Below are 22271 nucleotides of genomic sequence, written 5' to 3'. Positions count from 1 at the left end.
TAGCACATCCAGATGCATCCTTGCTGACTCAGCCAGTTCTACTTACTTTCTTGCATAAGCTCCATTAATACTGATAGCTCCCCATCGAATACAATTTTGTTCGCCTGGATGTTTCCAAGGAGTCCCTCGCCTGTCATGTGGGAGTGGGACTACGTTACTCCCATAGGTCCAAGGCTTCCTTAAAATGTTCTGAGCTTGGTAAATTCATGAAGCAGGATGCTAACCTACTTGCACATAGTCCAAGTGAGGATCTCTCCTCATTTTAAAATAATTTATGCATGAAGAGGTTCAATCAGCTGGTAGCTATAATAGAGCATAGAACAGCATAGATCTTCAATTGTTCTCTTTTCTCACCGGCAAATTCCTATGTCTGCGTAGTCATCTTGAATGTCTACTCAATAATCTTCTAGGCCCCTTTTTCAATGAAAATTAAATATTAAAAAAATAACATGAAGCTTAAATGCATAAAGTGCTGACACACTGTAGGCAAGTGGAAACGAGGTTGTGAACACATTCCACAAATATCTTCAAGGTTGCTGCTTACCCTCTTATTGTCAAGAGATAGTTACCTGAAAAAGTAGTCTCCAGCAAATATTTTCATTCTAACAAACATTTTTACAGCAAATGCAACGTAAATTAAAATGAATATTTTATGTATATCTGTATCTACATCTCCAGGGCCTAATTGTTAACATTCAGAGGAACAAAGTGCTTGCTCTGCCTGCTCCTGGTACCAGCACCCCAGATTTTGATATCACCATATCTGACACAACTCAGATACCTCAGTACCTCGGGAGTATTTTCTCAATGCACTGTACCTCTGACAAGGACGTGGAGAACAGAAAGTCCATGTGACTTCTGAACATCTCTCACATTGAGTATTCCAAGATAAAGATCTAAGGATTAGCATGAAAATAATGGTGTACCAAGCTGCTGTTACTCTACAGGTGTAAAACCTGGACCCTATATTGTCAGGACATCAAGAAACTGGAATGCTTTCGCCAACAAAAACTTAGGTCCATTATGAACATCAAATCGGAAACTATATAGTTAATGTTGCAGTTCTCGAGAAAGCACAGCTAAACAGTATGGAATCCATCATCATCGGCTTACATGGGCAGGCCATGTCCATCGTATGAGTCACAGCAGACTCCCTCGGAAAATCCTGTATGGTATCAGCACTGGCAAGAGAACTCTTCTGAAGCGATATAAAGATCAACTTAAACAGTCCATAAGCAGAGTAGATATAAACCCAAATACTTGCAGTGGACTGCACTCATTGGCGTGCTACCATTTCAGCTGCAGTTGTACAGTTTGAGCAGGAACGTCAAAGAAAGTAAACGGGAACTCACCAGAGAAAGAAACCTTGACAAACACTATCATATTCCCCCCACCACTTTCCATTGGATGCAACATGTGTGGCCACATGTTTTATGCAAGAATTGGTCTGATAAGCCATCAGTGCCACCTTCATCAAGTGGACCAATGAATTACAGAACTGCAAGCAAAAAGTAACAGGCAATTAATACTGATTTTTGTTTAGTGGATGAACTCTACGATTCTCTGCATACACATGTGAAATATGTACAACCATTTTGAAAATATTTCTACTGAAAAATCTAAATTCACAAAATATGACTCCAGCAAGAAGCAACAAAGGAAAAGGAAATTAATTGCTGATGAACCTACATGAACTCTCATAACGAGAGGAAATTCCATCCAAGGGAGGAATTTTGAGCAAGGACCAATGCTAATGGTCGACTACATGCTTCCCGAGTTGGAAAAAAGAAAGGAAGCATACAGAAATATGAAAAAAATATTGACATTTCTGAATAATATAACAACCTGACATTCGAAGAAGTTGCCTCATTAGCTGCACCTCTACTTTCATGTTATAGTGCTAACATAGACAAGGTATAAATTCAAGAATATATATTCATCTATGGAGCCATTTAATTAGACCAACAGATTCTCCTTAAATGCTTAAAAAATTAGTTCTTTGATTCAACAAAAGGATTTGAAAAAGGTATACACTTGAGTGTAAGTAAGTTTGTGTTTGTACCTGTGCACTCGTTAAACAACATTTTAGCTGAACATTCATTTTCGTCATTTCAATGAATTAAAACATCTTTGCTTTCTTCTCTCACTAAGGAACACTTACAAGACTTTTCTCTTCTGTGCAGTGAAAGTGAACTCTTAAAATCCATGAACTATGTTGATGTGATTGATTTCTGTATCCTACAGAAAGAGTAAAGGAAACTTCTTTAGCAGTGAACTAATACTGGTTTGGGAAACCAACCACAGCTTCAATGATTTTTGAAGTGTTACATACAGTAGAACCTCGATTACACGTTCCTGGGAACTACGGTTTCCCGGATTATTCGTTCAAATTACATGGTCCCGTGAGCTCTCCTAATTAAATCACGTAAAAATCCTGCACTATCCTTGATCAAGCGTTTTTCAAGAAACTGTATCTCGCAAAAAGACAGCTACGGCATACTTATGGATCTTGGTGTTAATGTCCCATCATTGCGATAATTAGGGCAAGTAATGTACTGGAAAAGTGATCGGCAGTGATCTTGCATGAGGGACCATCTTAGCATCGCATTTGGATGATATTGTTTAGAAAATCCTCAGAAATCATAAAGCAGAGAGTGGCCACAACAATTGGAAGGAGACAAAATGCATTTCGACAGCTCTACTTGAAGACGGAACGAATTTCATCAAATGTTCATACCGGTCTTGTAAAACATCTACAGTATGCCCAGGGTTAGATTTAAAAAAGAACTTTTTTGATTGTATCACTGAACAGGTTTTCGGGGACTTCCCTCAAGGCACTGTAGAGTCAATGGGCTTTCAAGCAGGAATCAAACCTGTTCCCTTCTTAACACAAAATTTTAATATTATCGTATACAATTATGTTAACGAGACCAGAACAGATGGGAGGTTTTGGGATTGCCTATTACTGTTTTGGTCCTAATATAAGACAGGGAATTTTACGTTTTTGTGTTAAAATGTTATAAAAACTGCAGTCTTTTTATCTGCGCACGTTACATTAAAATTTTTTTTTTTTTAATTTGCTTTACATCGCACCAACACGGATGGGTCTTATGTCGACAATGGGATAGGAAAGGCCTAGGAGTGGGAAGGAAGCGGCCGTGGCCGTAATTAAGGTACATCCCAGCATTTGCCTGACGTGATTAAAAAGTATGTATTATTTCCCACTCGTACTGACTTGCACAGCGCTTTCTATCTGAGCTCAATGTCATGAATAACCATAAATTCCGAAGTTTTGATAAATATTTTTCTCTTTCCAATTTGATTGTGATTAGTGACAGGCAGAATTGAATATAATCCATTCCAGAACTTTTGAGAATTGATACATTCGAAACCATATTCTCGAGTTCAACATAACCTTTAAAAGTCGATGTAAGCCTAATTTACACGGTACAATATTTTCAGAAACTGACTACGAAAAGTATACCGGTGACCAAATTACATTGGAAGATTAAGAAAAGGGATTTTGCCATCCTGATGGCCGTTTTTTTATCTAATGTGCTTTATTTTATTCGATTAGAGAATTAACAACTACTTGTGGTCGATTGTTGTTTGACTGGGCATCATTAGATTTTTAGAAGAGTTTGACTGATCAAAGTTACTGAAGAGGAGCTATCTAATGGTGAGATGGCAACCCAGACTAGAGACCCAGGAATAACGACCGAGAGGATTCGTCACACTGACTATGCGCCACTTCATAATCTGCAAGCCTTCGGACTGAGCAACTGTTGTTTGGTAGGCGAAGGCCCATTGGGGCTGTAGTTTGGTTTGGTATAAGAGTGTTTGTAAAATTATAATTATACATACATCATTTTTGTGATGTTTAGCCAAATTGTTGATAGTTCATTAATTCCCAGATTTTCCGTTTTCCCGTGTTGTACATTTTTCCTGTGGTCCCACCAAAAATGGAGAATCGAGGTTCCGCTGTATTTCTGTGAATGTTTTACCTCTAATGTTTTTAATTTGTATACTGATTATTCATTTTGTTTTATTTTTTGCACATGTACTGGCAATTTTGTGGAGGGAGATAAAATGTGGAATTGGACCAAATTTACAGTTGCATGTCTTACCAACTCCAACCCTATATGGAGGGATGTATGAGGGCTGTAAATAAAGTAGCGGCAACGTTGTCCAGACACTCACAGGAGATTGATCGTGCACAAATAGGATATGGGAGCAGTCAGGTGGCGGTGTTGTCAATGTATAGTGTGCATCTGACGGGCATCCAGTTGAGCGTATTGTTACTGTGTACAGAGTGTGACAGTATTAACAGTATTGAACCTACCCATCAACCTTTTTGGATTGGTGTTATAACTATAGAAATTAGTGCCAACCGGCTTTATGTCAAAGAACTCTAATTATTTTACGTAATGCGGCGTTCGCTCTTGCACTGGGTATGTGCAATGCCTCCGCTTAGCTGTGCATGCACTGGGAGCTCCCTGGCGAGACTGCTCTGAGCTGGCGTGCCAAAGCGTTAGTTGGAACCGGGAAGCCATGATGTGTAGAAGTGTAAACGTTTGCTGCGCTATGGCCTGGTATCTTACACTAAAACCTGGGTGAATTTCCCTTTAACGGGGATCTCTTCCCGTCGAGCTTGTGGTTGACCTTCTACCATTTTCTGTAACTACCTTATTTTTCGTAAAAGCTTCTTCTGGATTCTTCGTGGAGAGATTAAGTTCAGTTGCCTCGTGGTAAACACTATCAACAATGACCAGGTTTGGATTTTCTAAAGTATAGTGTCTGAAAAAGGTATGTACCTGTGCAATTATTTTCTCATACCCCGAGAAGAAAAGTTTGATGTATGCCAAAAGTACTTTCATCTGGTCGAGCATAATAATAATAATTATAATATCACCGAATTCGGACTTGGCGTCGTGAGTGCTAATGTGTTTCTAAAAGATGGGTTCTTCTAACCAATTATTCTTCAGATCGTGGAAAATGCACGGTGGACTGGTTTCAAAAATTTAATTTTAAATTTAATAATTTTCATTTCTGGCCCGTATTGTAATATTTTCTTGTGAACCAAGGTAGCTTTTCCAAGGTACTGAGCTTATCACCTTTTTCTTTCTGGGGTTTCCTGTCTGTAATTCTGTGTACTTTTCTGCTCTGTTTGGTATGATTTCTTTTCTCCTGGGGTTTTTCAGGATATTTTTCCTTGCTGCAGTTTCTTTTCCTCCTCGCTCGGGAAGGAGGCTTTGCGTTGTTTTGGGTTACCTTCGCAACGTGATGTTGATTGAATTGTTGTTGGGATTGGACTGAGTGAACCGATACGCGTGCTTTTGCGTTGTTCTCTGTTAATGTTACTGCTTTTATGAAGTTGATTATATTTGATTTTCGTTAATCCATTTTTGCCACCTTTTAAACTTTCTTTTTCGTTTGGTTGCGGCGCGTTTAAATTTCTCTAATAAATTATTACTTATCTTGGGAACAGCCCCTTGGTGATTACTCGAGGTGATGAAGACCAAGTGATCTACTTAGCATCTAGCTGAACTGTAAGCTTGTTTACTGGAACTAAAAGTTTGCTTAGTTTATTTTATACCGGTGATCGATCACATTTTATGTTAGTTATTAGTAATTTCTGGTAGAAAGGTATGGAGGTCAACTTTTTTTCCCCCTGATTTATTGGTTGCAAATCTTTTTATTATTATCAGTTAATTGATATCAAAATATTTTCTAATTTATTGGTTGCAAATCTTTTTATTATTATCAGTTAATTGATATCAAAATATTTTCTAATTTATTGGATGCAAATTTTTATTATTATCAGTTAATTGATATCAAAATATTTTCTGATTTATTGGTTGTAAATCATTTTATTATCATCAGTTAATTGATGTCAACATATTTTCTGATTTATTGGTTGCAAATCATTTCATTATTATCAGTTAATTTAAAGTAAAAATATTTTCTAATTTACTTGGTTGCAAACTTCTTTACTATTTTCATTTAATTTAGTCTCAATATGATATCGAAATTATTTTCTGGCAACCATTTTTCTTTTCTCTACTAATCTTAGGTTTTTCTAAAATTTGACTTCAGTTAGGATTCCTTTTTTTTTTCTCTTGAAGTTGTTACATCTCATTCAGTACCAATTAAAGTCATTTTGTGTTACCAATGGTGGTGTTTTTCATTCACCGTTTTCAATGGAGCACTGCCACTGTCCCTTTTGGTAATTGTAACCACGGCCTTAAGCGGCTTCCTTTCTCTGTAAGTGTGTGATTTTCACCTTTTGGTGATTTTATGCTGTGCTATGTTTGTTTTTACCCAGCTGTGTTCTCTCTCTTTCTTGTATTCGCTTTAACTCCCTTCAGGGACGAATGCACTACCAACCTTCTCACCTGGGAGCGTTTCTCCTAGGCGTGTAAGGTTTTTCTGCCCATCGTCCGAAGGGCTGGTTTTGTGGCCTGGAAGACGGTGTCTGTTAGAAGGGGTGCCAACCTTTGAAGTGGATTATCAGTAATCGACCTCCACACCCGAGAATAATTTCGAGTCAAGTCCAAAGCATGCTCCTTCCTTGTCGATAATGACACCCCCTTTGCCCTTCCCTCTAGCAATCTATTCGAAAGCATATCATATGATGCAATAACATTTGCACACAACCTGTTAGTTCTGTGATAAAACATTCCTTGTAGCTTGTTTCTCACGCAGCAGCTGCTTTTCTGTTTACTTTTTCTTGAAGCATCTTTCCCACTGTGATGGCATTTTCGTCCTCTGAACCATAAGCGATTCCAGTGCAGATGTGCTTCATGTAGGCCTTACTTCTTAATACAACAAATACAACATTACTGAAGGATTTATAGTGGAGAAGGCCAGCGCCTGAGCTCCTTCATTCACAACGGATTTTACAGCATTTGTAGGTAGCAAAGGAAGTCACGATCGAATAAGTATTGTTGTCAACTCACAAGCATGGAAAAGAGGACAATTTAGGAGAAAGGCTCGAAAGGATTGAACATTTTTCCTTCTTTTCTTTTTACCATTCAAAATTATTTTTTTGCGATAATGTCAGCTTTTCAACAACAATAAAGGTGTTTTAATTTGTAACCGCTATAAGTGAAAATAAAAGTATTGAATAGGTGGAACAAATTAAAACACCTTTATTGTTGTTGAACTGTAAATTTTCAATACGGACCTAAAATGATGTTTATAACATGTAAAATGTCAGCTTTTCCGTAATAATTTCCCCTTTGACCATAATTCTGTAATCATGAGGTGAAATCCGTAATTATTACAGACAATTGCAAGTGATAAAAATCATTCCTATCCGTATTGAAGATACTGAATGTAGGATGCTAAAAGGTTAGTATGTATGTATATGTATTGAATAGGTGGGAAAAACTAACCTTTTAGCATCCTATATTACAGACAATCCGTAATAGTTGGCACCGATGTGTGTAGCACTGAAGTGATGAGTGTTGATTTCATCGCTTTAAAGCATGTTTTCAAATAGTGATCAGTGTTCATGAATTGAGGTTACCGATAGCAAAAATGCATCAGAATGTCATAAAAGATTACATGAAGCCTGCGGCGAGATTGAATTACTGTAGAAGACGGCTGCACGATGGGTCAAGGTGTTTTGTGTGGGTAAGAATGAGACTGTCATCAACAGAGAATGCCTTGCCAATCCCCCCAACTGATTCCGGACATTTGGCAAAAGGTAATAGACTTTGTGGGTGACTACAGTGAATGAATGTAACGCAATTATACTCATTAGTTTATTATATATTGTGTTATATCAATATTGCCACTACTTTACTTACAGCCCTCGTACTTAACTATTACATGTTTCTGACAAGATTGGCAGTGTGGTATTTTGTGTGTAAATGGAAACATATTAAAGCAAACACCCAGTCCCCTAGCCTGAGGAATTACACAGATGCAGTTAAAATAACTGATTCAGGTATTAATCAGATCCAGGACCCTCTGGAAAAAAGGCTGCTATGCTGCCCATTCAGCGAAGGAGACAGATTTCCCAAGATTTTCTTCAAGAATGAAAATCCAAGGATCTAACCCGTATCACACACAAGAGAAGGCATGGAAATTACCTTGACAAGATTGGTCACAAACCACTGAGATCCACCAGTGTTGAGGAGACTTTCTAGGGAGTGTGTAGCTTCAATATTCACCCAGCCACGCTGTTGTACACCAGCCCAAACTGCCTCCAGCTGCTTACTAATAGGCTGACGGGAGATGATGCTACATCAACAACAATTACATAGAAAATGAAGGTGAAAAGTCCCAAAATAATTTGTACATGCTTAAAAATTAAGTATAACATTAGGGTCTGAAACAGTAAGTAGAAACAAGTATCCAGAGGAAATGTGAGTAAATGAAAACATTAAGACAAACATCCAGTCCCTTAGCCTGAGAAATTAAAGAGATGCAGCTAAAATAACTGGTCCAGGTATTAATCACCTTTTGTAAAAATAATGAAACCTCGTTTGTGCATTCCACATTTAGACGTTTTCTTGCTTAGCAAGTCGTAAATTCGGAAGTCCCTATTCCCATCGCATTAAATCTATATAAAAATACCTCACTTACCGCATCACAAATTTTTGCTATTACTGCTTAGTACGATCACATTTTTCCTAGCCCTGATGAAAATGTTCTAGTGAAAGGAACATTATTTCCAACACAGATTAAGAGCCCTCAGCACAACAGGCAGGTCACTGAAAAGTTGCGCAGTAACGGGAAAAGGCCTTGAATTCCCGAACTTCACAGGGTAAGTTGCACCTTCAAGAAGCAAACCTCAGGAATGTTCAATTTTGCTTCGTGGTTAGCAGTGAGTTTGTTGAATAATTCAGTGAGCCTGTTTGTGCATGTATTTCACATTCCATTCAGAAGTTAGAAATTTATTGTGTGTTCAGTGGTACAGTGAAGGGCAGCGAATATTTGTCACGTGATAGCCCACCTATGAATTAGGAACATAATCGTGCCAAGCTGACTAACATGGTGCACATCTGTCTTGTGATAGCCTAGTTATGAATATGGAAAAAGTCGTGAAATTACATTAACGAAGACAAAATTAAAATCCTTCGGAAAGCAGAGATGGCGTGAATGTTGAAAATTGCACCTTCAAGTTTTGACTCTAGTTAGTAAAAAATTTGCAGAGTTCAAAATGGCATCCAACGTCATTCTCTCACACACGGCAGAGTGTAACTTCTGAATAGTCGAAGAGCGTGCCCAGAAAATTATGTTTAACAACCCACTGGTCTGAAATATACGGCTACAACTAACATTTGTTTTAGAAAGAGAGTTCTCTCCAATAATACAGTGATATTTTTTATGGACTCCAGTGCAAATATTTTCATATTTGTTGTCTAGTGCTTTTTCACACCTTTCAATACACTGTTATTTTATAAGCTCCATTGGAAAAGGTTTTCATATTTGCTCACATCTTTTAATACTCTCCACTTATCTTCAGAAACAGCAGATTTAGCTTTCACTGTACCCACACATAAACAACATAAAACGCACTTGTGTTGGAGGAAAAGAAATTTCTATCAACTATTTAAATATCCCTGTTGTGTAGTTATCATTAGTGAATTCAGTAGTATGTATTCTCTTTCCCTGTCACCTATAGAAACGTCTTTATAAGGTTTTGATACATCTTCCAAGAAAGAAAAAAATAAAAAAATAAAGAAGTTTAAACATTTCTCTTCCAGCCCAGCTTCACAATATGATTTAAATTTGTACTAATATTAAGCCAAACAAATGTATTAAATACATGATGCTTCTATGTTTATTAATAATCCAGTTTAACTGCTAACGGTCTCCACAAACACTGCATTGTCAGAATTCTTTATGTAATCGGTGGTGGGATGGAGAACTGGAACTAAGCATTGTGTGTTGTTAAAGTAATTATTGAGTTTGGAAATGTAAATTACGATTCACCCTTTATTTGAAAATCATTGATTACAGTGTTTCTTAATATGTGTACCATTTTAGTTTTGAACAGAATGAACATTGCAAGATGCAAGAAGTATTTTGGAGTGAGTTTTGTATTCAAATTTTAAGTAACTAGGAAAAAAATTAATTTAGGGAAACCTCAAGAATGGGACTTACGAACCTTATTTTTAACATTGCAAGAGTGATTAAGTGATCTGTATATCAAGAATTGTAATTTTGTAACGTTTGAAACCTTTTGTAAGGTGCTTTAATTTTGAGGCATCCAAAAATTCTCTGTACTTGCGGTAAGGTATACATCGGCCAAACATACTGGTCCATTGGTACCCGTATCGAGCAACACGAACGTAATATTCGTCTCAACCAACCAGACAAATCGGCAATAGGTTATCGTCGGGTCATGATGTCATGTTCCAAGATGCTCGAGCTCTTACCCACACTAGACACTACAGGTCCAGGATTATACGGGAAGCTGTGGAAATACGTAGAAATCCTAACAATTTCAACAGGGACACCAGCTATCAATTAAGTAATACCTGGTTGCCAGGCATTAAGAATTTACGTAGGTAGTTCCCTTCCCTGTCCTTTCACTATTGTTATTTCGTCTCTGTGTTTTCCAAATTCGTACATTCCTCAGCGCCAGATGTCTCATTCCAGGCTTGTGTCTATATCATACACTTGTCAAGTTCATATGTTACGTACACACGTTATGTGAACCACTTAGTCTGATGGTTCGGTCAGCTTCCGCTTCTTGCCACGTCCTGGGAGCCATCTGGTGGTGACTGAATGTACCATTTCCACTTCTATTATAACGTCTAAAATTTTAAAGTCATTGTTTAGGAAGCCTTTCTCGTGGACAGTAGAGATTTCTTCTGAGGACGCAGGGCACAGTTCCCTGCAAAACGTACAGAATTTCATCTTATTTTCTTGACACGGCATAAGCCCATAAGCCTATACAGCATCATGTCTATAAGTACGGGCTGTGAAAGCATCAATGGCAAAGTTAATAACATGTTTCTTTTATAGCTTTTAATTGTTATGTGTATATTCTTAATTCCTGTTTTTGTTTATCATGATCCTTGCCAGAGTTCTATGCACCACGTGTTTTTCATTCCGCGGTGTGCTGTTTCTGTTACTGTGTTTCACCTTGTACCTGTACCAAATTTTTTCTGTTTCATGGTTAATTTTCACTACATTTTCTCGTGTGGAAAGCCGTCGGCTTCCCACATGTTTTGTAGTAAAGTGATATTTTCACATTGCGTGTGCTGTGTTTGCATTCCGAAAGTTTTCTTTAATAAATTTCAATATGTTTGATTATTTAAAGTTTTCTTCGATTCGTCTGTTTTGTTCTTAATATCTGTGGGATTACTTGTTGCTTTAGGCTATGTCATTAGTTTATGCTAAGTGCTGCACTTCACTGCATGACCTGATGTTATCTCCCAAATAGCTGAATCGCGTATGTGTTGAAGACAGATGATTGCTTGACTTACTTCGAGATTATGAGCGCTCAATTCAATCTTACACTATTACTCGTGTCGTGATCTTCTTCCAGATAACATAAATTGTAGTGTGTGTGTTCTGGTCAAGTTTTAGCATGGAGTCTCATTAGGTTTTCTAAAATTTCTGTTTTAGTATATTTTCAGCAATAATTTTGAGGTTAAAGTTCATAATTTTAGTCTATTTCTTCAAGTGTTTTCCTGTTTGCAAATCTCGTGCTTTGGCAAATTATTTTCAAAATGTTGTTTCTTGTTGCCTGTTGTGTTTTATTTGGCATTATTCTATGTGTGTGATCTTCTAAAATTAATTTTCATGTCGTATTTTAGCTCGGTATGTATTTAAATTTCCGGTCATGTGGTGTTGTGTTTGGTCTTTTGCTGTATCTGGGTTCGTTTCCGAGTAGGTATGGGACTATCTGGAGCGATTCCCAGCCAGTTACGAAATTCGCCGATCAGATTAGAGATGCGATCTCTTAATCTGAGTGAAATTTTCCTAGTTTGTCTTATTGAGCTTTTCCATTGTGTAAGTGTCTGTTCCCTTGTCACGTATATTTATTTACCAGTGTATTCCTATACTTGCTAGGAAGGGTCTACGTTGACTGAGATAGTCTCATAGGGTGAAACGTGCTCACCATATTAATAGTCCAGCGTTCACTGAGGCCATTTTGGCAAATTTGACGGGTTATGGATCTACACTCATGTTCGTGACATGTTTCAAATCTGGTGTAGCTGATATGAGAATCATCTGTGATCTTTGGCCCAATATCAGGTGCCTAGATGGAAAATGATTACTAGGAAGATTTTCTGCAAATGTTCATTTCGGTATCATTATGCTGAGCTGTTAATTTCTATTAAATCTGTAGTTGGTTTGCAGGTCATCAAGATTTTCGTTTCTGTTACTTTAAATCTGTCATTAGTGAAACTTTGTAGGTGTCATGATTTAGCTAAGGCAGTCAATTAATTTTTCTGCTTGTTTGGTTTTATTTGATTTTCTCGGTGTTAAAATTTCTTTCTTTGTTGGTTTCGTGCCTTCTAAATTTATTTACTCAGTTTGCCAGAGTATGGGATCTTGTTGCCGAGTAAGTTTTCAAAATTGGGTAGCCAGGCTGTATCTGTCCTGTTTTGTAAATATTGTGGTTGTCTTGGGTGCCTTGGGTAGGCATATGTGTATGTACTGAGACTTAGGACTTAACGTGCTGAGAGGCCATTCCACTCCTGGGAGTACGATATTGACCCTAAGAGTCTCATTGTCTTGTGATATATTTAAGGGTACCTGAGGTCATGTTTTGTCCTTTTACTTTCTGGGTACTACTTGATGGGTCATCGCACGGTTGTATGTGTGTTCTTATTTTTTTTTTTTGCTATTTGCTTCACGTCGCACCGACACAGATAGGTCTTATGGCAACGACAGGATAGGAAAGGCCTAGGAATGGGAAGGAAGCGGCCGTGGCCTTAATTAAGGTACAGCCCCAGCATTTGCCTGGTGTGAATACAGGAAACCATGGAAAACCATGGAAAACCATCTTCAGGGCTGCTGACAGTGGGGTTCGAACCCACTATCTCCCGATTACTGGATACTGGCCGCACTTAAGCGACTGCAGCTACCAAGCTCGGTGTGTGTTCTTGTGATGGTGTCAGTACTGAGGTCGTTTGTGCCCTTTACTATTGGTTAGTAATGCTCATTCAGGGATCATCGCACTTGTGTCTTGTTTGTTTTGGTAGTGTGTGTGTGTGTGTGTGTGTGTGTGTGTGTCGAAGGACAGATGGGCTCGGTAGTCTTGTGTGTTGTGCTGTTATGTGATAATCTCTGGTATGAAGGTGTCACTTGTGCCCTTTTATTGCTTATATCAGTGAGTTGAATTTCTGTACGCGCACTCTTGAATTAATTTCATCGTTTCATTGGGATTTTGGTTCATCGGTAAAGTAATGTGATTCTGATTTGTTTCCTGGCTTAGTTCCGTTTTAAATTTGACGGGGGGGTAACATGTAATACGTAATGTGAGTTTTATCTATGCAAAAAATTTAATGAGTACATGACATGGTAAATTACTAGTAACTTACTAACCTCAATTCACTGAATATGGTTGCAAGCTAAGTAGTTATTTCTCTGTTTTGAGTTCCCTTGCAACATCCTAAATTCTTCCATTTATTTGTTTTGTTTTGTTTTATTTTGCTTAATGCTGGGCCATTAAGAATGCACACAGTAATTTAATTTAGTAGTTATAAGGGATTTAGTTATAAATAATATTTTTTGGCGGGTGGGGGGGGGGATATCCGGCCAGATACACTGGCAATTTTATAGGTTAATTAAGGTGTGTTTTAGTTGAAACGATGATGGTCATTTGAGATCATGCTAGGTGTAATTTAATATGCATTTTGGGATAGGATTTGGATTTTTATTAATGTGCATAGTTAGGGATTTGTATTAAGTTTTGGTACTAGGGTAAACTCCGGCAGATTTTCTTTTAGTCTTTTAATGATTTTCCTAAATTCTAAAATAGCACTTGCCAATAGGGCTAGGGTATCCCAGAACTATGGGAGGGGATCTCCCTCAGGAGTGTTATTTGTTACAAAAAAGCAATAAAAAGTCCACCCTTGAAACTCAACTTTTAGTTCTTCGATAATTCTGGCCGATGGCCTTATTTCTTCAGTTCAACGTTTCTGCTGTGTCTGCTTATGTTCCAGTGACCGCAATACCATCACCCCTGTTCAATGTATGGTGTCTGTTTGGAGCCTGCAATGTACTTATTGGCCACTAATATCCAATGGTGGAATGGGAAGGTATGTGCTGCGCCAGCAACTTTCGCCTGTTATGGGCCAGTTCACTAAGCTGGTGGGCTGTGCTGAGGCTGCAGGAGAGCAAAGGTGGGACTGCAACATTGATGGAGATCGTTGGCATTGGCCACGGGCAACGCATTCGTTTGACAGCGATACCAACGCTCTACTTGTGATTTTTTTTACATGTATATACGTTCCTGAAGAGAACGAAGATAAAAATTTGTGGTGTGGTGCAATTGTGGCGTTCCTAAAGTTTTCAAATCTCCATTAAAGCCTCCCTTTAATTTCATTTAGGATTGTTTGTCGAACTGAGCTCGACTTTTGGGAGGAGGAGTATGTAATCGGTGGTGGGACGGAGAACTGGAACTAAGCATTGTGTGTTGTGAAAGTACAGTAATTACTGAGTTTGGAAATGTAAATTACTATTTACCCTTTATTTGAAAATCATTGATTATTGTGTTTCTTAATATGTGTACCATTTTAGTTTTGGACAGAATGAACATTGCAAGATGCAAGAAGTATTTTGGAGTGAGTTTTGTATTCAAATTTTAAGTAACCAGGAAAGAAAATTAATTTAGGGAAACCTCAAGAATGGGACTTCTGAACCTTATTGTTAACATTGCAAGAGTGATTAAGTGATCTGTATATCAAGAATTGTAATTTTGTAACGTTAGAAGAATTTTGTAAGGTGCTTTAATTTTGAGGCATCCTATACCACACGTGCAGTTACCGATGTTGAAACAGATGTGGAATAAGAATATTCGAGAAATTGCTAAATATCTTAATTGCTAACTATCATCAGGAAGATGGATACTGACATTCTGCGAGTCGGAGCGTGGAATGAAGTTTGAATCGTTGTGGTAGATTAGAGAATCCGAAAAGCGAGATGGATAGACTAAAGTTAGATGTAGTTGGTATAAGTGAAGTACGTTGTCAGGAAGAACAGGATTTTTGGTCAGGCGACTACCGAAATATCAACACAAAATCAAACAGAGGAAATGCAGGAGTTGGTTTAATAATGAATAAGAAAATAGGGCAGCGGGTAAGCTACTACGACCAGCATAGCGAAAGAATTATTGTCGTCAAGATAGACACCAATCCAATGCCCACCACAACAGTGCAGGTCTATATGCCTACTACCCCAGCGGATGATGAGGATATCGAAAGAACATATGAGATAGAAGATTTAATACAATATGTAAAAGATGACAAGAATCTAATTGTAATGGGAGACTGGAATGCAGTGGTACGCCAAGGACTAGAAGGTAATACAGTAGAAGAATACGGATTGGGACAAAGGAACGAAAGAGGAAATCGGCTGGTTGAATTCTGCACTGATCATAATTTAGTCCTTGCCAATACTTGGTTCAAACACTACAAACGATGGCTGTATATGTGGACGAGACCTGGAGACACTGGAAGGTATCAAATAGACTTCATTATGATTAGGCAGAGATTCAGAAACCAGGTGTTGGATTGCAAAACTTTCCCAGGAGCAGACGTGGACTCTGACCACAACTTGTTGGACATGAAATGACATCTGAAGCTGAAGAAATTGAAGAAAGGAAAGAATGCAAAAGGATGGGATCTAGACAAGTTGAAAGAAAAGAGTGTGAGGGATTGTTTCAAGGAACATGTTGCAAAAGAACTAAATGAAAAGGCTGAAGGAAACACAATAGAGGAAGAGTGGATAGTCATGAAAAATGAAGTCAGTAGGGCTGCTAAAGAAATGTTAGGAAGGAAGAAAAGATCAACTAAGAATCAGTGGATAACTCAGGAGATACTAGACCTGATTGATGAATGACGAAAATACAAGAATGCTAGAAATGAAGAGGGCACAAAAGAATACAGGCGATTAAAGAATGAAGTGGATAGAAAGTGCAAGGTTGCTAAGGAAGAATGGCTGAAGGAGAAGTGCAAGGATGTCGAAGGTTGTATGGTCCTAGGAAAGGTAGATGCTGCATACAAGAAAATCACGGAAACCTTTCGAGAAAGGAAATCTAGATGTATGAATATTAAGAGCTCAGATGGAAAGCCACTTCTAGGGAAAGAAGACAAAGCAGAAAGATGGCAGGAATATATTCAACAGTTGTATCAGGGTGAAGAAGTAGATAATTTGGTTCTGGAACAAGAAGAGGCTGTTGATGCTGATGAAATGGGAGACTCAATTTTGAGGTCAGAGTTTGACAGAGCTGTGAGTGACCTAAATAGGAACAAGGCACCTGGAATTGATGATATTCCCTCTGAATTACTGACTGCCTTAAGAGAAACCAGCATGGCAAGGCTATTCCATTTAGTGTGTAAGATGTATGAGACAGGAGAAGTCCCATCCAATTTTCGGCAGAATGTTATTATACCTATTCCCAAGAAAGCCGGTGCTGAAAAGTGTGAAAACTATTGCACCATTAGTTTAGTATCCCATGCCTGCAAAATTTCAACACATATTATTTACGGAAGAATGGAAAAACAAGTTGAAGCTGAGTTGCGAGAAGATCAATTTGGCTTCAGAAGAAATGTAAGAACACGTGAAGCCATCCTGACTTTACGTCTGATCTTAGAGGATCGAATCAAAAAGGACAAGCCCACGTACATGGCATTCGTAGAACTAGAAAAGGCATTCGATAATGTTGATTGGACCAAGCTATTTTAAGATTCTGAAGGTGATTGGGATCAGATACCGAGAATGAAGAATTATCTACAATCTGTATAAAAATCTGTCTGCAGTGATAAGAATCGAGGGCTTTGAAAAAGAAGCAGCAATCCAGAAAGGAGTGAGGCAAGGCTGCAGTTTGTCCCCCCTCCCTTTCAATGCTTACATAGAGCAGGCAGTAAAGGAAATCAAAGAGGAGTTTGGAAAGGGAATCACAATCCAAGGAGAGGAAATCAAAACCTTGAGATTTGCCGATGATATTGTTATTTTATCTGAGACTGCAGAAGATCACGAGAAGCTGCTGAATGGTTTGGACAAAGTCTTGGGTAAGGAGTACAAGATGAAAATAAGTAAGTCCAAAACAAAAGTAATGGAGTGCAGTCGAACGAAGGCAGATGATGCCGGAAATATTAAATTAGGAAATGAAGTCTTAAAGGAAGTAGATGAATATTGTTACTTGGGTAGTAAAATAACTAACGATGCCAGAAGTAAGGAGGACTTAAAATGCAGATTAGCACAAGCAAGGAAGAGTTTTCTTAAGAAAAGAAATTTGCTCACTTCGAATATTGATATGGGAATTAGAAAGATGTTTCTGAAGACTTTCGTGTGGAGCGTGGCATTGTATGGAAGTGAAACGTGGACGATAACTAACTCAGAAAGAAAGAGAATAAAAGCTTTTGAAATGTGGTGTTACAGAAGAATGCTGAAGGCGAGATGGATAGATCGAATCACAAATGAAGAGATACTAAATCCAATTGGTAAGAGGAGATTGATTTGGCAAAATGTGATGAGAAGAAGAGATAGAATGATAGGACACATCTTAAGACACCCAGGACTTCTTTAGTTGGTTTTTGAAAGAAGTGTAGGTGGTAAGTACAGTAGGTGTAGACCAAGGTATGAATATGACAAGCAGATTAGAGCAGATGTAGGATGCAGTAGTTAAGTAGAAATGAAAAGGTTAGCACAGGATAGGGTGGCATGGAGAGCTGCATCAAACCAGTCTATGGACTGATGACTCCAACAACAACAACAACAACAACAACAACAACAACAACAACAACAACAACAACAACAACAACAACGCAGAGTACAGTTCTCTGTGAAATGTAAAGAATTTCACCTAATTTTCTTGACATAGCATAAGCCCAAAAGCCTATATCATGTCCATAAGTACGGGCTGTGAAAGCATCAATGGCAACAAAATATTAAGACATATAACCAAGAAGCACTACTAACATGACATAACACAAGCACTTATGCAGGTCCTGCCCTGGGTAGACGTCTATGGTGTGCTACTTTTGATGTTAGTTTACTCACTTTCTACTTCCACTTCCTGTTATTAAGCTATTTGATTATTTGACTGTATTATAGACCAAAGAGGAGTACATGGCTGGCCAACGTGCCCCGTATTGCCATCTGGTTATGACTATTGGAATGACTATCGTCCAGCCATACTAATCATAGGATATAAACTTCATGGTTTTGATCCGTATTGAATTGTGATCACAATATTAATTATTATATTAATGTTGTATGGTCCACCTTTTTCAATATGCAATATTATTGAATTACATTACTAAGCTAGGGACTAGTTTCAGCCTTGGCTGGCCATCTTTAGCCTTAATATATATATGTCTAATAAATAAACAAATGTAAAAACACACAATTGACATGAAAACTAATGTACAAACACAGAATTAACATTAGAATCTGGGATGAACTAATTATAAAATCTGAAGAATAAATTAGGCTCTATATTCTTAGCATCTGGAGTATGTTCATACATCCAGACTCGTATTGATATTCATAGAACTGTTAGTTCCATCACTGCTAATCCTTACAATTTCAATTGCAAAATGGGATCTGGTAAATGTTGATTATGAAGTCAGATCATCAATCACCAAATCTACTTGAGTCGTGTTAGCAGTATGCAAGCCACTGGATGCCACTAAATAACGACCAGTGATGCAGAACTGCTAGATGGTGTTACCACATTGATCAATGTAAATAAAATGAAATGTTCCTGCAGTGCTTATTAAAATCATGCTGAAAAGCTGTTGGACATTATTGTCAGGACGGCACATGAAGATATGGTTAAAAATGACACATTCTTAATTTGTGGCTGGTATAAATTCGCAATTCATTGCGGTGTCCATGAAGTTAACCTGAATAAATGATAGATAAAATTAGATAAAAGCGAGCGTGTTAGTCAAATGGCATAGGTTATATGAGAACTACCTTTCGTTGCGGCATATGGTGCATGGTGTATTATTGTGTGCCTCATACTAACGGTTATGAGATTCAAGGCAAAGGAAGGGGAGGGGCTAGGAGAGGTAGGCGTGGTAAGGGGCGAGGGGGTGTGGCAAGGGCAGAGGTCAGTGAAAGGAGAGGGAGGGGAAGGGAGGTAATTAAAGCAGCGCAGAAGGATGTGGGAAAAGAGATGGCTGCTGAGGAAAAGGGCTGTGAATATTATGAAAAACTGAATTATCACTTGTTAGTTTGACGTTTCTAAAAATGGGAAACGAAGGTCAAATAGGATATTTGGCTTTTCTGAAATGCCATTAAGATTATGATTTGGGTTAAAATATTGATCTATATGCATGAAGCAGCTTTCAGTAATGTTAAGGAGGGGTCCTTTGTTGATGATTTTGAGAATTTCCATATCTTGTTTTATGTATGTGAATTTGTGAATATAGTCATGCATATGCTGTCCTCCAGCTGAAAATTGATTGTAATTGTTCTTCACGGCATTGACATGTTCCAAGTACCTTATATTAAAATTCCTCCTGGTTTGTCCGATGTAAGAAGAATTACAACTGTTGCAAATAATCCTATTTTGAAGAACAATTGAACTTGTTTATGGATGTGGCATTATGTAAGACTTGTGCATTCCTATTATTGGTTTTGAAAACTACTTTTACACCGTGTTTTTAAAGATGTTGGTGACTTTGTAAATTTGTTCGTTGAAGGTAAAGATAGAAAGGGAGGAGTTGTTTTGTTTATATTTTTTTTTTCAAAGTGGTAGAGGGGTGATATTTATTGATTATATTTCATATTTTATTTTTCAATATTTTTTCCATTTTTTTTTTTTTCATGTCTAGATCTAGTGCTAGGGATGTCAGTCTTTAAGCTTATCACTGTTTTTCTTGTGTAAAGATTTTTTTCAGAGAGTCAGTTTGAATTCTACTTCTCTTCGCATATTAGCATTGAGATTACCCACTATTATCTCAACGGGGTTTTCGTCAATGTTGTTACGTAAAATTTCTAGCAGCAAATGATATTTGTTAATGCCTTCCGATGCCATTTCTTCAGTTGGTACACAACATTTTATAAGATATTGCACTAATTTTGTGACTTCCCCTCTCGGAGAACAATCACTGAACGAGAAATGCAACCATGCAAGCTAAGGGCGCCAATCTTTAAGTTGATGACTTAAAGATAAAAATTTATAATCAAGCTTGGACGGACTCTTATCACAGGGGTGGGGTGATAGTGCACTAATCATTAAGCAGGAGAATTAGAAATCAAAAGGCTAATTAAGGCAGATTGATTAAAGTGAACTAGAAAAATACTATTTATTATATTGAATATAAATGACGACGGTTTAACGAGAACTGAATTTAAAATAGGAAATGAATTTAACAAAAAGTTGAATGACTCTACTTCGCGAAAACTTGCAATATTTTTAACTCGCTTGCTCACCATGTAGTCTTGTTCTGCTGGTCCTTGGAAAGCTTCCATCCTTGTAGCTGGAACATCACCGGTCGTCTTTGAGATCTCTTCATCTGCAGCTAAGTACCATTCCTGCCTTGCTAAGTGCACCGACCACTAATTGGAAGATAGCTTCGACACTAACACTCCCTATTATGTTCTATCCCATATATTGGAGATGAGCCCTAAGTCATAGTTAGAAAAACCTCCTTGGGTTATGTGGAGAGGATACTCAGTTAATAATCCTTCCAACTTTACTGAAAATGTGCCCTGAAGTTTCATTTCTATCTAGTTTAATACTACCTATTGTCTTAGACTGGTACAAACCGGTCTAGTAGCTGAGCTGTACGTACTTCCTTATGAGAGTGGCTATACACCCCTCATTCAGAAATTCCTAAGTACCACGTCGTGGTAACGAAGTAATAAATGTAGAAGTGATAAACTATCACACTAGTCCACTATGGTACAACAACCATAAGACAAGTTCTCAGACCTACAGCGAAATACAAGATCGAAGAATCAAGAAGATTAATAATAACGAATGCAGAAGACGAATAATAATGATGCCAAGAGCTCCAACACGCCCTTTTATAACCTTCTCTGGCTCTAATTACAGGTCGCTACACGTGGTCCAATCAGTTGACACGTCTCTCCCCACTCCAGATATTAGAGTAGATGGGTCCCACCCAAGATATCAACTGTTCTTCTATTAGCCCTTTCACTCAGTATCCATGGCAACATCACGCTCCTTTGAAAATATAGGCGGTGATCAGTTTGAATTATTCTGGTCGAAATACGGTAGCTGTCGTTACAACGCTTGAACACGTGCTCGCTTTTCCCAGAATTTGATGTCTAAATTTGTCCTTCCTTCTTCCTCGGTGATGTGGCAAGATAGAGGAAATCTACTGCAAGTTAAATTTAAACGAATGTCGCAAGAATCTAAGTGAATATTAGGATATTCAGCCCTCGTTTACAAGTCGTAGTTACAAAGTAATGAAATGATAGTGAGCAAATGATCAACCATGAATTATAATACAATTACATACCAAGATAAATATCATGACGTTAAATTCCTGAATTAATCACACATAATAAAATTAACATAATTACACTGTGACGTCTGGAACGTTACAATTTATATAACATTTAATGGAATATTTATTTAATATAACTTGAAAACCACACAATTTAATTTATTTAATTTGGTTACAAGTTTTATCAAAACTACAGTAAACATGTGATTATCAGCAATGGGATATGAAGTTTTTATGTGGAATATCAGCCAAAGGAAATGACTTTCCATTTTGAATAGCTTGCCTCCACTGACTGGCATAAGAACTATACTACCTTGTGGGAATGTACTGAAAATGTATCTAAGCTATTATGTCCCCAATGAACCAAAACTTGTTAGTATAATTCGATACAGCCATCCATGAGCTATGAAAACACGACAGCCAATCATCCCTTCTTCAAGGTGTCCCCTTGCCTTTTTTCCTACAACAGATGTTTCAGCCTGTGTCTTCTTCTTAGCTGCTCTTCTGCAGAAAGTTTTGTATTTTCTTGACGGGGATCATCTTTCCCTACAAATTTCGTCCTATACCTCACTCTGTCCCAGACATCATCTGATGTAATGTTTGCCCTTTTCAAGACTTGAAAACAGGAAGGTTGTGACTTCC

At 37.8% G+C, this 22271-nt stretch overlaps 1 protein-coding gene across 1 annotated transcript in view; it reads right to left on the bottom strand.

The window, feature by feature from the left end:
- The window catches only part of MED24 (mediator complex subunit 24), a 359234-nt gene that overhangs the window by 69906 nt on the left and 267057 nt on the right, over positions 1-22271 (bottom strand). Inside the window, exon 16 of the mRNA XM_067142734.2 lies at positions 8100-8250. Within this exon, the coding sequence (XP_066998835.1) occupies positions 8100-8250 (151 nt within the window). The remainder of the gene's footprint in view (positions 1-8099; positions 8251-22271) is intronic.

This window comes from Anabrus simplex, chromosome 3 (assembly GCF_040414725.1).
Source record: "Anabrus simplex isolate iqAnaSimp1 chromosome 3, ASM4041472v1, whole genome shotgun sequence".
Classification (NCBI taxonomy): domain Eukaryota; kingdom Metazoa; phylum Arthropoda; class Insecta; order Orthoptera; family Tettigoniidae; genus Anabrus; species Anabrus simplex.
Note: the sequence above shows the minus strand (reverse complement) of the source record. Positions and strands in the feature narration are given on the sequence as shown.